This window comes from Corvus kubaryi, unplaced genomic scaffold, assembly GCF_017639235.1.
Source record: "Corvus kubaryi isolate FWS band 111438036 unplaced genomic scaffold, C.kubaryi_AGA036_p1.0 37256, whole genome shotgun sequence".
Lineage (NCBI taxonomy): Eukaryota > Metazoa > Chordata > Aves > Passeriformes > Corvidae > Corvus > Corvus kubaryi.
The window spans coordinates 6,463,910-6,481,082 of NW_024581076.1; the positions used below are offsets into that span (position 1 = coordinate 6,463,910).

Sequence of the window (17,173 nt, forward strand, 5' to 3'; positions counted from 1 at the left end):
TACACTGCTGTCTAACTGTGGTGCACCCTGGTAGAGCTGGGCAGCTGCTCCTTGCTGCCTCCAGAAGGGACAGCATGTCCAGCACAGAGGGATCCCTGATGCAGGGAAGTGATGGGAGGGAGGACAGCACAGCATGTGGCAGTGAAGTATGGGGTTACAGATACTGCTCTCTGTAAATTCACCCTGTATGTGGTAGTGTGCCCAGTGAGTACCCAACAACAGCAACACAGATTTTGGCTTACTGACCTGAAGATGAGCCCAAAGCCAGATCACAGCCTTGGCTTGCATGCAGGTAATTTTTGCCATTTTCCAAACCCAAAAGAGTTAGGAAAAACGCAACTAACAGTGCTGTATGTGAGATAACCTCCTTTGCAAGCAGTCACACCTACACATCACTTTAACAGGTTTTGTCTGATCAAAGAAGGAAAGGTGGACTATAAGCCTTTCTCCCATTTAGTGCAGTCCCTGTGCATGACCTGCAGGCTGCCCCAGGCTTCTGCTGCCCCAAGCCAGGCTCCCTCCATTCCTGCAGCTTGCACAGCACTGATGACAACACATCTGCATTAGAACTCTACAGGCCTGATTTGCATTTCTATTTTCTTTTGCCAGTCAACATCAGCTGCCAAAGCGGGGCCTGTAAACCTAATTACACCCCTTTGCTAGATTGCCTCATTCTTAAAATATGCCATGAAGTAATATATGATACAAATCACTGGGAAGGGGGTGGATGAATGCATGTGGAAAGGAAATTAATTTATATAAAACGTAATCAATTTCCAGAATAATTTGTAATGGACCCTGCTGTAGCTTCACTGTACTTAATTTCTGAAAACATTACAAATGGATTCTATTCATATTCATATACTGTGGGAGATCTTACGTATTGGGGAGTGCCCAAGACAACAGTGTGGAAGGCTTTTTTTTTATGATATGGTCATTAATGTTGAAGTAAGGCAGGGTTCCTAACTGAGCTGAGTATGCTAAGAACAACAAAAACACACCATGGGATGTGTCCTTGCCCTAAGTCTAATGCCCCAATCCTGTTACGATCTCCTTATTTGTTTTATCATGAGCAGAGCACAGTCATTGACAACAGAGTGAAAAACAGAGAGCAGGTGCTCGTATTTTTGCAGCATCAAGGCCAAAGCCAGAAGAAAATATTACTTTCTTTATTTTACTCAGGAGTACCGAAATAAAGTTCTGTCCGCTCACCTCATCTAGGTACTCAAGTACCTGCCTAGACTTTGCCACTTGAGGGTCCCAGTGAGGCAGGTGTGTAGTTCCAAGTACCTTGCTGAGATAAAGGATGCTGCCAAATGTTGCATGGGAATTCTGTGCCCAAGTCAAGCCTTGACTCTTCAACCGTAAAACCATCCTGCCTTGTTACAGAGCGCAGCAAGGGCTGCAGAGAGAAGCTCAGCTAACAGACGCACAAAAATTGCAGGGGAGAGATTTTGTCTTTCTTTTCTCCTGATTTTAGAACAATCACTTGACAGGCAGCTTGTCAAAATGTAACTTACGAAGATGACACATATACAACAGCACGCTCAAATCAGGGGGAGCTACACTGCAAACTCCCCCGAGCAGCTGGAAGATACACCTGCACGCTCCTCTGTGCTTCCCACTGCACCCCCAGCCTTCTGCAGCAGAGCCAGGGAGGTGGCCTGGCTGTGGGGAGAGATGCTGGGGTGAGAGGACAACGTACCGTTCAGCTGCTGGCACGCGGCCACCTGGCTGGGCTTCAGCACAAACTGGCACTGCAGCTCCTGGGGCAGCTGCTCCGTCAAGAAAGGGCCCTGAAGCTGCCTGGGGCAGGCACAGTGCTTTGATCCGTGGGGCATAGCGTCACGAATGTGGCTCATTTTAATTCCAAAGGGATATTCATGTCCTGTTCAAAGAGAAATCATAATAATCTCTGTTGGATTGACTGGAGACTTGCAAAACTCCATCTGCCCTGGAGGAAAAGCAGATTTTGCTTGCTGGCCCGCAGCACTTTCTCACTAATCTAAGAATTGTTGCTTTTCTCCATATTTGCACGGGCATAAATCATACTCTGGCAGATAGGGAGTTACTGTGTTTGGTGTAGTTAAACAGATGTAAAAGTAAAATCAGATCTATTACAGCTGTATCACATAAAAGCCTGCCAGAAAAAAATACAAGTGACTATTTCTGAATTCAGTGTTTACTCTTTCTACTGCTTTTATTGTGGCACTGAAAGTTTAGGTACTGATTGCTCATATCATTCTGGAGAGAAATGAGATTTTGGGATCAGTCACGTCAAATTTTTGCTGAGCATGCAAAACCAAAAAAGTCCAGTGTGGAAGTGATCTTCCCCTCCCTTAGCATGTTAAGTGCAACAGCTATCAAATCAGTCAAATGCAACACAATTATGGTTCCTGTCTGAGGCTGAAACAGGAAGGAAACGTTAATCACAGGGCTGATGCAAATGAGCTGTGCTTGGCTTTAACCAGCATCTTTGGAGACTACACTGAGGCAATTCATTTCTGGAGGAGCTTTCAGAAATGCCACCGGAAAGATGCTTTTCAGACTTGTCTAAAGACCTGGCGGATGAAATATATTAAATGTGGATGCAATGCTAAGATGTTTTAGCTAGCTTGCACTTAGACTTGAACACTAAGAGAGTGGAAGAGATGTTATTTGAGATTATAGATAGTATGAGGCTATGGCACAGTCAAACTCTGCTTCTGATGTGCACCTATGATAAAACTTGGCTTTATCTAATAAACCTTTGCATAAGTATCAAGAACAGCATCCCTTTCATGTCAGATTCTTTTTTTCCAATGATTGCAACTTGAATTTGCAGTGAGAGTCAGTCAACTAGAAAGGTCTTTCCCATTTCTGAATTCTCTGGTTCTATATGTAAAGGCATGGATGTGATTTGATCTGAAGAAGACACACAACAATGGTCAGAAGCCTGAAGTCTGGTATGTTTCAATGGCAAAACAGTTTGCACTCTCTATAAGGTGCACAAGATAAACATTTTATAAATATTAATGTTGTCTGACTCCAGTGAAGCATTTGTAGCTAAGGCTGCTTTGAGAAGAAATGGTAAGATTTACTGGAATTAGATTTGCAGGTGAAAAAACCAGAAAATCCACAAGTTTTTCTTGTTCTAATTATCTGCAAACTCATATAGCACAAGTAATGCTGGGCTTCTAGAGGGAAATGTTCTTACTGATGGGAAGGGATTTGTGAATCATGGGCCAAAATCAAATCACTCCATCCAATCACTTCTGAGATTTGTGTTGATTCCTGGTCCTGAAATGTTTTGAAAATCATTTTAGAAAATGAATAAGCACTAATTTGCTCCTAATCAGAGGGGAGCTGTCAGCCAGAATGAGAAATACAGGATTGGAAAGGACCTCTTGAATCAGTTAATTCGAGTTGTGGAAGGAAAGAACATTTCTCAACACTGTGCTGAGTTTTGCTGAGGAGGGCAGTAAACAATGCTATGGAGGTGTAGGAAGACATGTGGCAAAGCTGGACAACCTCCAGAAGAGGAGGTGACTGGAGAGGACAACTCTGTAGAAAGACTGGGGCTCATGCAGCAAAATTGGGGCAGAAATAAATTAACTTCTTCAAGCTCTTAGTGACACAAGCAGACAGTTGCTTTTCAAAACATAGGATCAGCATTTCACTGGCTCCCCAAACAGGCAAACTTGCGTGACAGGGAACTAAGAGAAAAAACAGGAAAAATAAAACAAAAGAGGAAACTGAATTTCAGTCTTCTCTTTATTTCTTGCTTCCTACAGCAGTAGTAACTGAGTGAATACTGAAAAACAAAACAATGTCAACAACTTACCAATAAGAGGGTAAGGAGCATGTTCTCTTCCTGAAATCACCCATAGCTTGTAGTCTTTTTCAGAGCCCTTTAAAACCAAAATTAAGAATAAGGGACAGGTTCACATAAGGTTTCTCACAATATAAGGATAATCTGCACCTTGCCAGCAGGGTCAAAGGAATCCCCTTTACTTTTGCAGTGTCCAAGTCTGCCACCAGCAAAATTCCTGCAGTGTGTCTGTCATGTGCAATGTGGTTTATGTGACCTGGGTTCAGTTCTGAGCAGCGAGAGGTGCTGGAGTCCATCATTTCTGAAGGAAAAGGGGGAGATTTGCCCCAAGTCTCTCCCTCAGACTGGAGTGCCTCCTGGCAGCAGAGGGATGGATGTCAGAGCCCACCTCACCCTGGCAGCACTGAGCAACACCCAGCACAGAGGAGAGGCAGGTTTGATCCCCAGAGGGAGGGCAGCTAAGCAGCACAAGGAGAAGAACCTCCTGCAGAGCCTGTGGCGGACAGCGGGCAGGATGTGTGAGCTAAGGTGACCCTTCAGCTCCCTCCTGAGTACCAGGGTAATCACAAACCCTGGGATGTGCTCTGGCACACAGACACCCCAGGCCTCACATCTGAGAACTCTGCTCCACCCTCTCCCCAGCTTTTTTACATCTCCAGTAAGCAGGACGAGCTCAGGCTCGTGAGCCAACAGCATCCTGTGACTGACACTGGAGTGCAGGGCAGGAGCACCTTCACCTGAGACCTGAGCCCACCCTAACGATGCCAAGGCACGGAAGGCAGCCCCAGGTTCCTGGCACTCAGTGCTGCCCCAAAATCTCGCTGTACAGCTGCTGTCAGCCTTTTTGTGCAGTCCTTACGTGTGGAAGGGTTTGGGACTGATGGATGGTGTTTTAAGACTACTGAGCCCTCTTTAAAATGTACAGCAGAGAGGATAAATTTACATCAAAAGAGACAATTTTCAAAAGACTGGGGAATATGATAATTTTTGGAAAAAGCTGTGAAAACCTCTGATTTAAATCAAATTGAATTAAAACAAATTCTAAATGTTGCCTTTAGCAGAAATGTACAATGTTGCAGTTTAATTGAAGACAGAGAGTAGTACTTATTTCAGATACGATGGTGCGACAACAGAAATAAAAGGAATGACATTTAATATAAACCACTCTCAGGACAAAGGAAAATAGAAAGTGGATAAATACACTGCATTAAAAGTGATCTGTTTTACCTTAAGTCCCTTTTCAGTGACATTACTAAATTAGGATAATTAAAGTCTAGAAGTTTTCTGGCTACAAAAAGTGATCAATACCTCATGACAGCATTTATTAGATCTAAAGTTAAATCCTACCTCCTTTTAAACAGACTTGCCAACTATCCTGCATTATCTGGACCTTCATCCAGTGTTCCTAAGGCTTTTGAGACTCTTCCTACTTGCTGCAGGCACCTGATGTAATGCTGATACACCCAATGAAGCCTTTGCAGTTTGCTCTCTTACTGACAGAGCTTTCTGGCCCATATTAGCACTGCTGTTAAGTCAGCTAGCAGGGGGCAGAAGGAAAATAAATAGGCTTTAGAGACATCTCTGATGCCTCAGGGCAAGCAGCCAGGAGCAAATAAATACAGCTGAAGAGCACAAGAAAGGGTATTTGCTTTTCCTTTCACATACATATATGAAAAGGTTCATTGCTGTGAAGGGGAAGCAGGGGAAGGGAAGAGCCAGTAAGCGTGGTTCCAGGAGGCAGACTGTTCATCTCCGACTGCAAATGCTGTCCTTTATGGCTTTATGAGGCCATTTGTCAGGATAAATGTGACTGTCCCAGAAAAGTCAGCAAGTGTATTTACAAAGCTGGGAAACCCAAGGCCCTTCCTTCTGCCCCACTTGATAATTTGGAACAGATGATCAATGCCATTTTGCACGAGCTAGCTGTCATTTTACCAGAGAAACCACAGAGGAAAAAACCCTGATGTATTAAACCAGAGTGAACTCAGCCAAAGTAATAGCCCCATTAATCACACAATATGTGAAATGTAGTTTTTATAATTGCCATTGAAAAGTCATGGAGCTCCTTTCAAGTGGTTCTCTGTGGACAGAAATAAAAAAACTTGATAGAGCACATAAGGCAGAGCTTCCTTACAGTCAGAACAATCCTACTGGGGGTTGGGTGTTTGATTGATATACTGGCTACAGCTTAATTTATTCAGTTTGTTTGATTTTATTGCTAATCTTATGATATGCCTCTAATGAAAAAAAGGCTTCCTGCTACAAAGAAGCAGTGAAAAAATGTTTATTACTTGGGCAAATAATTCTGCAGGCAAGATTTTACATTTTTCAGATGGCTTTCATTCTTTTTCCACTTGAAATAAAAATGTAAAGAGGAGGAAAAGGTTGATTGTGATACATACAAAAGAACACAATGCTGAAACTCAACCAGCTCCTCCTCCTGCTAATCTCAAACAAAGTATTCTCTTCAAACACTACCAGTTTCCTGGTTTTTTCTGTACACAAAGTGAGGAAGTGCAAATGACACCCATCAAGTGGGTAAAAATGAAGCACATCACAATAAAGACTTGCAGTTGTAATAGCATTCAGTCTCCTGATTTTTTGTCCAGACCAGGGCAGACAATCTGCAATTAAAATCCTAATTTTAACTCACCTTTTATCCTTTTCACCTTGCAATCCCTCTACCAACTCCAGAGATTCCTTAATTAAATGGACTACTGGATTCTGGGCCAGAGCCCCAGCCCTGGTGTAAATGGGATGTCTGAGCCATAATAAGATGGGTAGACATAAATTGCTGTGCCTGGAAAATGCCAAGCTAGCAGAATAGACCCCTGCACTAAAAGCCTGTATAAAATAGCGATAATGGATGCTGGGGAAGGCAAATTCTGAAGTTACTCCAACTTTTGCTGCGAGTCTCCAGAAGCCCAAGGGAAGCCTAACAGTGGCATTTTGCTCATCATATTTGACTGTTCACACTCAGGGCTGTTGTAAGGAAAGACTTGTCAGATTCCATACAATGAGATCAATACGTGCATCAAAACATTTCAAAGAAACCTGTTACCCAAACAGCAGGCTGATAGACCAGTTAATAAGCTGTCATCCAGGAGCTTCTATATGATCATCAGTGTTGGTTGGAGCCACGTTGTGAAACACAGTGAGAGAGCCAGAATTCTTGTCCCTGGCACTGATTCTCTACTACACCTGAGGCACTACCTGGTTTAGAGCAAAGGAAGCCAGCTGAGGCAGTACTTGATCTAGTAGGGATCACTGCATCTATCTGGTACACTACCCTGCATTATCGTAAGTTCTGTAAAAACCTTTTTCCAAAACAGTTTCAGGACACTGTTTAAATTGGGTGCATTCAGAACCCACGCAATCACTTAGTTACATTTGCATCTCATGTAACTCCAAAGGTCCATGGGTATTTAGAGTACCTGACTGGGACACTTGAGAGCAGTGCAATCTGGGGACACAGCTGATCATGCATGTTTGCACATTTTGAAACCAACTAACAGGCAGACCAGTAGGCTCCTTGTTCACACTGAAGCATTCAAAAGGAGTTCTATCAAACTCTCACTTCTTGTGTCAAGATATCTCCTTTTAGGCATCAGCAAAAGATATTTAAAAGCAACTTGAAACATGACTGATCCCTTACAGGCATGAGAGGCTTACTCAAAACTTTTAAGGCACTTGATAATCTCCAGAGGTCTATACGTTAACAAGGCACTTCTGCTGCATTTCAACAACTCTGAACTGCTGTGTTAAAGGATTTAATTAATGTTCATATCCTAAGACTTGGAAAAAGTGCAAGGGAAGATCTGATTGTTAAAAGTACAAAAAAAGACTCATTAAAACTGGTGCAAAGACTTACATTAATTCCCAGCTGCTGCAGGGCCATCAGAATTACATCATTTGCTGTATCAACATTGGTTACATTTAGGGTTTTTGACTGTGAACAGAAAAAAGGAGAAGGGGAAAGTGGCATTAAAAGTCTGGATTTGCAAAGAGTATCTGAAGTGCAGTAGCTCTGCATAATTCATTGTTAGAAAAAGTGAGAATATCTTGTTAAAATTTTACTTGATAAATAAATTATATTACATAGATGAAAGTCCAGCTGTCTGATTTGGTTTGATTCCTCTGCTTTGTCACACACTTTCTGTATTTGCTTCTGCTTCCCCAACAGCTTAATCAAAAGAAAGAGTGTTACAATTACTGGGGACATGACTTCGACATTAAAATATGCAAAAAGTCGGAACCACTAACTGCACTTTTGAACATTGCATAAGGGAAACATAATGGTTTGATTAATTTACAAGCATGCAAGTTTCCTTTGAAAAAATGAAACATTTCAGGGAGTTTTTTTCAGTGAAGTATCAATTGTTAATTTCTGTCCTTTTCAACTCAAGATCTCTGTGGTAAGAAGTACTGTACACAGGCTGTTCATCCTTATAACCTTTCCTACATTCTATACAGATTTCTCAAAGCTAGATTTGGCTTAGTACCAGAAGCACTTCCTCTTGGGTAATGTTCCATCCAGTTAAGACACTATCTCTCCAGCATCCTCCAGAATCTGCTGATAGGCAGTTTGGAAAAGCATGGAGCAGCAGAGACACCACTTCTTAACCAGCTACGGCGACCAGCACAAAGTGCCAAGCTTTATGTCAGCCAAAGTGCCACTTTCCACAGGCAGTCTTTCCAGAGTGAGATTTCAGCACCAGCTGCCTGGCACCAGTGTTGCTCCTGTACTGCTGGGCAGTGCTCTGTACCTCAGCTCCATGGGTTGCTCTAATGCTTGCAGCATCACACCCACCCTGGCCTCACTTCCCAGCCAACTCCACACACCAAGCACGAGTCATTAAGCCCTCATTAGAGGTTGGCTTGGCTCTGCCAATAGGACTACACAGCTTTGGATTGCAGCTGGTTCATGGCCAGACTAAAGCCTTGGCAGAACACAGGCAAGCCAACTGCAACAAACCACCCAGGCATACCTGATGGCCCAAAGAAGGGAAGGTAGCAGAGCTGGGATGTAGATGTTTACCGCCAGTCTCAAGACAGTTTGCAATGCCCTGACACCTTGTGTAATATGTCAATTTTATGCTGGCCATAAGATGTTCAGGTGAAACAAACCCCCTGACATCTTGCATTTAAAAAAGATCTGAGCTGTACATTTGTTTAAGTCCCTGACAGTAACAAGCTGTCATGGTAATGAAAGGAAAGTAGTGAGAATACTGTATATCTTGCTTCAGGACAGATCTGAATGCTCATACCATAAAAAATTTAACATTTGCCTGAAGCAATGACATCTGGCTCTCAGGAGTAGGTCAGCACATTTGCATAAGTTTTCCTCTTGGCTAGAATATAGTTTGTGCCTTGTGTTCAGCCTTCCCTACTGTCCAAAAATGAAATAATTCTTGGGCATCTCCAGCTGCTGTAGCACAGGAACCACAGCACCATAAGAACTATGTGCATCACAAAATTTCCATCTGTTCCTCCTCTGTTTTATTACTGATAATATCTAGACTACAGTGTGTCATTCCTAGGACTGTCAGTATCAAGAGACCATATATGGCACGAGAGCTAATTATAGCTAAGGAGAAAAGACATTGAAAAAAACCCCAACAAACCCTGGTACAAGACTGCAACGCCTGAGTGCATGTATGATTTATAGACTTTTACACCAGAGCAGACCTTGATCTGCAGTCCTGCATTTGAACTGTCACAATTTTCAGTATTGTTTATTAACTTTTGAATTAGCAACCTGGCAATTCTATCACTGTTTACCTTAATAATGATTTTCTGGGGGAAAAAAAAAAGAAAAGAAAAAGGCAGACTCCTTTATGCTTACATTTATGCAAATATAGAATTCTAAGTGGAGATTCATTGTTGGGCAAAGACTTACAGTGAAATCTAACTTCTGTGAAAATTTCTTATGCCCTTCCCAATGCTCCTTAGGATTCTGAGCTTGAAATACAGATGTCACAAGCATAGTTAGAAAGAAAAGACAAAAAGCAGAGGAAGAATAGATGGATTATCACTGAATGCTAGGGTATCTCTATGGAACTCACCACATATGAGAATTTAGCCTAAATTGGTTAAAAATTATGTAGTCAGAAAGGTACAAATCACCCTATGGATGACCTTCCTTTACCATCTACTCTTTGGCTATAAATTTACCAACATCAATTATTTGATGAATAATATGCTTAAGGCAATTTCAGGGTGTTCTTATATACTGCTTTACTGACTTAAAATCATTATAAACAATAAAACAACTGCAACTTTGCAGAATTTAATGAAGGCAGCTGTGGATTTGGATAAGTTTACAAGCAAAAAAACAAAAAAAGGAAACATTGTACTGACATTTCTGGAGATGCTTATGCGTAAATTCTGCTAGAGGTGTTTCCTGGGACTTCACTTAGTTCATGTGCCAGAACCAGTATTTCTTACCAAGCACACTGTCTTTAAAATGGAAATCATGTATTATACACCGGGAAAAAACATTTCAGGGCTGTCTATACCGAGCCTTTTCAAGGGGTTGAATCCTTAAAGGAGATTGCAAACCAAAGGAACCCTCTCAATATCCAAAGGACTTGCAGGTGAATAGCACTCATAGGTGATGTGGATTTAGACCCCTGTTTAGCTCAAGAACACTTACATATGCACAAGTTCCCACATCCTTTGCAATTATCGTCAGAGGAATGCTTTTAGGATTGTCTTTTTCCTTCTCTTCTCTTATTCGACTGAGAAAGCAAGTATAAAACAAGTAAATTTTTAACATTGCAAACATAAATAGCAAGACGTAGATTTATACAGCAATCCAGCAGTAACTTGGTAAGAAGGAGATTGTTTGCAGATGTACTGCAGTAGAAACATCTCTGAGGACAAGAAAGCTTCCAGCAGTATCTGGAAGGGATGCTGACTGTGGCCCCCAGTAATGCCCTTTTGTACTGAAGTTTACTGTAGAAAGCAGAGACAGTGAAAACAAAAATTCAAGCTAAAACTACCCACCATTGTGATGCCTCAGTCTGCACTAAAGACTCCTACAGGAATCAGTTACATCAGTACAGACTAGTTCTAAGGACTGAACAGTGAACTGGAAATCATCGCGGTAAGGATGATTTAAAGAACCCAGGTACTCTGAAGAATCAGACAAAGACACAAGCCTCAACCAGAAGACCTGGGTGACCAGAAAACAGAACCATCACTAGTAGTTTTCCATCCAAACACTGAATGAAATAAGACAGCTCTATTAATGCAAACCCTCCCACCTTATCCTCCAGCTTGGGGCATGTTTTTTAAGAACTAAATACAGCCGGCCTTGAGCAGCATACAAGTTAGAGGAGAGGTTCCTCAGCTGGGCTTGATTAAATGCCATCAGCGTGGAAAGAGCTCCAGGCTCAACTAGAGCCATAGTGGCAGAGCTCCTGCTGCTGTGTTGAGAAGCAGCAATGTGTGATAGGAATTGCTCCAGCTTTCTGCTGAGCACAGGGAAGCAATTCCCTCCTTGCACAGTGATTTTTGCATGAAAGCAGACAAGATCTTCTGAGGGAGAAGACATGAGATTTTTTATTCTTAATGTCACTTTGAAAGAGCTTATCTATCATGATGGCATAGGCACCACAGCTTGGAAATCACTCGTCTAGACCGGGACTCTTTGCAGTGTCTTTAAAGACCATATAATAAAGTACCTTTGCAAAAAAGACAGCCATGTTTCCTTTTGTTCTGCAGACCTGAAAGAATTAAAGAAAACCAGGACAAATCAGCCACCATTCTAATACCAAAATAGTCCTTGTACAAACCACAAACGAATAGACTGTTTCTTGGTTGCAATTTCATAAATACCTACAAAACCTAAAAGGTTTATCCAGATTTGAATGAAAAGTCTGCTTCCCTGTTAAGTCAACTGAAAAGCCTGCCATGGAGATCAAAAGCCCCAGTTATCAGTTTTGCCACAGAAGGTAAAGCCTTGCCAGTTAATTCAGTAGGAAATGTGTTGAGTTCTTAAAGTAATGTCCAAATAGAAGAGGAGGGCACTTTAAAAAAAGAGCTTAATTCAAAAGTTTAAAGGTTATTTCCTCAGGTACGCAGACTTATTTCCACTTTCACTATTCTAATTATTTTCTTATTTATTAGTTGTTTTATCAGCACATCACAAAGCACATATCAGCCCATTGAACTTAGTAGGGTTTAACTTTGGACATTTCAAAGCTTATCTCATTTATCTTTATCTCATGTGTATACTTTGAAGGATACAAAGCTGTCCAGTTAAATGTAGCTAATAATATGACAGTTCAAGAAGTCTAACCTAATTTTGCTTCAACTTTCTTGATTTAAATCCTGTCCCAGATGTAACTGCTATTCCCAGTGCTGCTTTTGCAAATGACATTCTTCAAATTTCCAGAGCAGGCATTTGGGGAACTACAAACCTACTCAATGACACTGCGATGGAAATGCACTTTATAAATGTTACAAATGTGATTCTGATTTGGTTGTTTCAGTTCTGCTGGACAGTCATCTATGGACTCACACATGGCACTTTAGATTTTTCTGTGTACCTCCAGACATAAAAGAATTTCACTTCTGTAAAATCTCTTACTCTTTTTTTGACTGAAGCTATTGCTTTCCTATTCAGCTACTTTCACATATCTATAAAGGATCACATGCTGTCTTTAGATCAAAGCTCCCGTTTATTGGCAAGATTTCAGTTGAAAATCAATAGAAAATTCCATCTTTGTTTCAGGACTATTAAGTGTAAAAAACATAAACAGCACAACCAGCTCAAGAGAGTGCACTTTGTAGACAACATTGTCCTAAGGTATGGACAATGTGACACAGAAATTAAGCCAGTTACTTCAGCTTTTGCTCTCTGTTGATAAAGAAGAAAACGCATTTTCCAAGACCCAGGCAAATTACTGTGGCTAAGCAGCTGGGATTTCAGGGGGATGGTGCCCTCCCTCATCCAAAGTGACGAAAGAGCCCTCCTGCTGCGACTAAAATTATCCTAATCACTGAAACTACCTCTACAGCCCGTATGTATCTTACAGTCAATGCTGCAAAGACAGACCAAAAATTTTTCTCTTTATTAAAATGCAGAGATTCTGCTTTAAGAGGAGTTTTGACATTTTCTCTGGCACAATTAAATCAAAAAGAGAAATAGGACAAGGTCAGTATTTCACTGTTTGTTTCCTGCTATTTCTAATACATGGCCTTCTGTTTAAAGCTGTCTTATGAGACTTTGATCCTTTCATTAGCTTGGCTGTTTAATATTTGTCGTTCATCTTATTAATTAGCCAAGGTGTTTGTCAAGTTATACAAAAAAAGGTAATTTCCACTGAGCAAGTTTGCATCACAGAAAGTGCTTTGCCAAATCACGCATTTTCTCAACTTCTAAAATGGTAAGCGAGATGGAAGATGAGGTATGGAGGGCAACTTGCTCGAAGCAGTAGAAGGAATTGGTTAGAGAATCAGCAAGTTGCTGCTCCCCACAGTCACTGGTGCTGAAATGAATCTATGATAGTCTCGTTACCTGTCAGCCTAAAAACATTTATGTAACTTGTTAAATAAAATATATCTCAATTCTTACCTGAAATTTGCCACACAGTTTGTAGTGGGCCAGCCCAAAACAAAGGACCGGTCTGGGTCTGTGCTGCCTTCACAGACTTCTTCTGTACAAAATGCTGTCCACATCTCACAGAGACGTGCTTGGCACTTAAGTTTGAAATGAGAGTGTGACCTGCAGGCAGAAATTCACAGGTGTGTCACACACATGAAAACACAGACGGCAGATTAAACAACTAGAGGTTTTTCCTTCAGGCACATGTGAGGCTTGCACTGGAGCTGATAAAAGAAGCACCTCTGCTTCAGTTTAAAAAAAAAAGTTTTATCAGGTTGCATATAAAAACATACCACTTTTTCATTTAAATGGGATCAACAAATCTCTTATTTGTGGGATAAACAGATTGCTTGTGGCATCCCTGGACATCCCCCTTCTCGGGGGAATCTGTCCATGTCTAGAGTCCCCCTCCAAATCTCACCATGAGGCAAAGATTGCCACTTGTATTTGACTCTTCTTTCAGTGACTTTAATGCCATTGAGGAGTTCACAATACAGTTCTACTGCTTAGCCCCAGGGTCAAAAAATTATGATGAGTTTAAGTAGTGACAACTGGGCCAGAGCAAATGAAGCAAACCTGAACAAAGAACAAGCAGAAAATTGCCATTTGTGTTAACTACTGCACAGGTCACCACACAGCCTTCACAAACTTTCAACATGGTAGGTTTAGGACCACATCACTTGCAGAATAAGCCAGGACCTTGTGCATTCTCAAAATATTTACTCATCTACAAGAAAGATACATAATTTTCCCAGTTTTTAAAAATTTGGCCCTTCCTGTGTTTTATGCTCCTAAACAATTGAGTAAAGCTCAAATGTACAGAATTTCACATTTTAACTTCAACTCTTTTCTTCTAATAGATTTCTCTTTATAAGTCTCCTTCCTTTGTAGGATTAGTGAGTGCTAGTGCTACATGAGAACAAGTAAAAACTCCCAAAGTCAATCCAGCTCTGTAGCACTGCAACAGCGACTTGCTTCAAGCCTTGCAGACTGAATTACCTGAGCTATGGTTCTCCTGGGCCAAAAGGGAAAGGCTGGAGGAAAAGTGTCCCCTCCCTGAAACCAAAATCATGTCAGCTCACCAGAGTATTGCAAATGGGGATGGGGACAGTGCTGGGCACCATGATTAGTGCTCCATGAATAAACATGCCAGGTAAGCTGTTTCTTAGAGCTTTGGTACACATGGACTACTTTCTCTGAGATTAGTCTCATTTAAAAGATATTTGATTTAGGACAGACTGAACTAATACAGTCTGAAACATGAAAGCACTTGAACCTTGTGGCTTTAAAGAGGACATAGACGAACCTGGCTGGCCTGAGGTTTCCAGCTGACATTGTGCTAACAGCTGTGGTGGGACAGTGCAGCAAATTCAGAGGAAGGTCAAGAAAGAACCATCAGTGCATATCAAACCTAAGACTACATGGTCTCCTGATCAGCTGAACATTTCACCTCTCTTTATTACGTTTTGCTACCCAGTCAAAGAGAAACTTAAAATACAGGAGCACATTTCAACACGCTTGTTAGCAAATCAGTTTATGATGCAACAAGTAAGATCTGTCAAGAATACAAAAATAACTGTATTCTGACTGACCGTGGAATGAATTGTGAAAAATGTAGATTTACAAAAAAATACAGCTGTGAATAATAATGTAGATGTTAATAAGTGGATGTCTGGTATGACTCCACCAATCAATCTGTTGACCCTCCCTTTCTCCTCAACTTCTTTTTGCCATTACCCAGTACAGTGAATATTCTACATGCTGTTTCATTTTTTAAACATTTACAGTCCATAAAGCCAGACCCCTACAGTGCCAGTAGCGGGTGTCAGCAGGGTGTTGGCAGAAACACAAGGATGTTCTCCAGTCATGCTTGATGTATATTCTTACCCTGTTTGCCATGCCTGGCCACAGCTTTCAGCTATTATCAGTATTCAAGTGGCCTGGTTTCCAGAGGCGCTGAAACAGTAGCCTCCATTAACATCTAGAGAGCTTGAAGTATAATTTTATCCCTATCTGCCACGTCCTTCATGCAATCCATGTCTTCTCAGCATTTGTGAAACGTAGGTCTTCTATCTAAGTGCCAAAGCATTACCTTTAGAAACTAATATATCATTGCTGACTAAGGAAGCAGCATGACATAACATTTAAAAAATGGGTACAGTAACAATCTAATGAGTATTATACATTTTTTAAGGAAGTCCCCTAGCAAATGTTACTGTAAATATCAGGCAGATCCCAAATCCACTGAAATGAACAGAAAAATCATGAACACCAATGCTGTATATATTGACACAGCCCAAGTTATGCCACCACTGCAGAGTACACAGAGTTCCTTTTGCTTACAATTGGATACCTTGCAGGCAATAATAAATGGAAGATTAATTTCTTTCTAGATTTGCTAATCTCCTTAACTGAACCCTCTGACAAAAGCATTTATGGATCTACTGTGAGACTGCTACCGTAATTCCATGTATGCACTCAACCCTTAATTTCTATGTCACTTTGGGAAAATACCCTTAAAAGGCTCGTGTATGTACACAGCTGCACATCTCAAAGGAGAAAAAGGAGACCATGTCTCTGTGTCCCCCACACAAAAACTTACGAGACACCTTCATCATTAAACTGACAGATCCTTGAAATGTTTACTCTGCCAAATAAAAACATACACTCTCTGTAAGAAACCTAATCAATATATAAAAAAGAGTATAACATTTTACATAATTAGCTTTGGTTTAGTGAGAAAAACTCTTTCAATCAATACATTTTTGACTTAATCCTCACATAAAGGTAGTGAAGGACAGGGTAGCAGAGGAGCACAGCATGTGAGTATCATTCTTATTTTTTATGAACTGGTATAATGCATCATAGGAAACCATAAGAGTTTGTATTGCAGAAATTATTAGAAAGTAGCAAAAAAATGAACCTACAGGCCCCTTGTCCAAAGCCATAGATGGACCAGTTGTGGAGACAACTCACCCTCGCAAATTTCAATGGGAGCAATGCCAATTTTTTGCCTTTAAGCAGGAGTTCGGTGCTGCACAAGCAGTTTACTCAGCAAGCTCAGAGGACACAAGACACTTGTTCTCTTTAGGAAAAACTTGTACCCATTTGCTGATCATACAAAGCCTGATTGTACATGAGCTCCATTTGTACAGTGACTGGTCACCTGCAGCTGAGCTCACACCCGCACGGGGCCCAGCTGTACCGAAGATACCTTAGGGGTTCACATGCCCAAAACAAAAAAACTACTTAAGACAGAATTATTCACAAGGAATAATTCTGAAGTTAAGTAAGATTCAACTGTATCATTAATTCTGTCCTAGTCTTACTGCTTTGACTCTGTACCTGCTATTAAAAAGTCAATAGCAATCCACAGTCACGGCCACATAGCAATACACACACATGGGTTTTCCTTCTAGGAATTGGCATTGGCATTTTAGTGTGAGACAGCTTTAAAAATGCTGATTTTTAAGTAGTATTCATTAGTGACAGCTCTGATGCTTTAATTGCTGACAGGGCAGCTGTAGAGAGAACATCCCAATTAGTTCTTCAAAATACATGAAGTAAAATCACTCAAAATACTATTTTTACCATTTCTAGCAAAGACTTGCTCCCCCCCCCCCCTTTTTCACATGCAAAAGCACAAATTGTCCTCTAGCACCTTTTTTAAACATTGTATCTCTTCCCCACATTAAATCACATGCTGTAAGAGCTGTTATTACTCCCTGGGGACCAGAGTTTTGTGTGGT

At 41.1% G+C, this 17,173-nt stretch overlaps 1 protein-coding gene across 4 annotated transcripts in view; it reads right to left on the reverse strand.

Annotated features, from left to right (window-relative positions):
• ARHGAP20 (Rho GTPase activating protein 20) overlaps positions 1-17,173 on the reverse strand; it is a 59,724-nt gene that overhangs the window by 13,066 nt on the left and 29,485 nt on the right. For 3 of the 4 annotated variants that reach the window (XM_042023869.1, XM_042023871.1, XM_042023870.1), the window contains exons 4-9: positions 13,395-13,544; positions 11,500-11,541; positions 10,467-10,551; positions 7,683-7,760; positions 3,824-3,890; positions 1,706-1,888 (exon numbers count right to left, since the gene is read on the reverse strand). In XM_042023869.1, coding sequence (XP_041879803.1) covers positions 1,706-1,888; positions 3,824-3,890; positions 7,683-7,760; positions 10,467-10,551; positions 11,500-11,541; positions 13,395-13,544 — 605 coding nt within the window. The remainder of the gene's footprint in view (positions 1-1,705; positions 1,889-3,823; positions 3,891-7,682; positions 7,761-10,466; positions 10,552-11,499; positions 11,542-13,394; positions 13,545-17,173) is intronic. The other variant, XM_042023872.1, reaches the window with a different exon arrangement.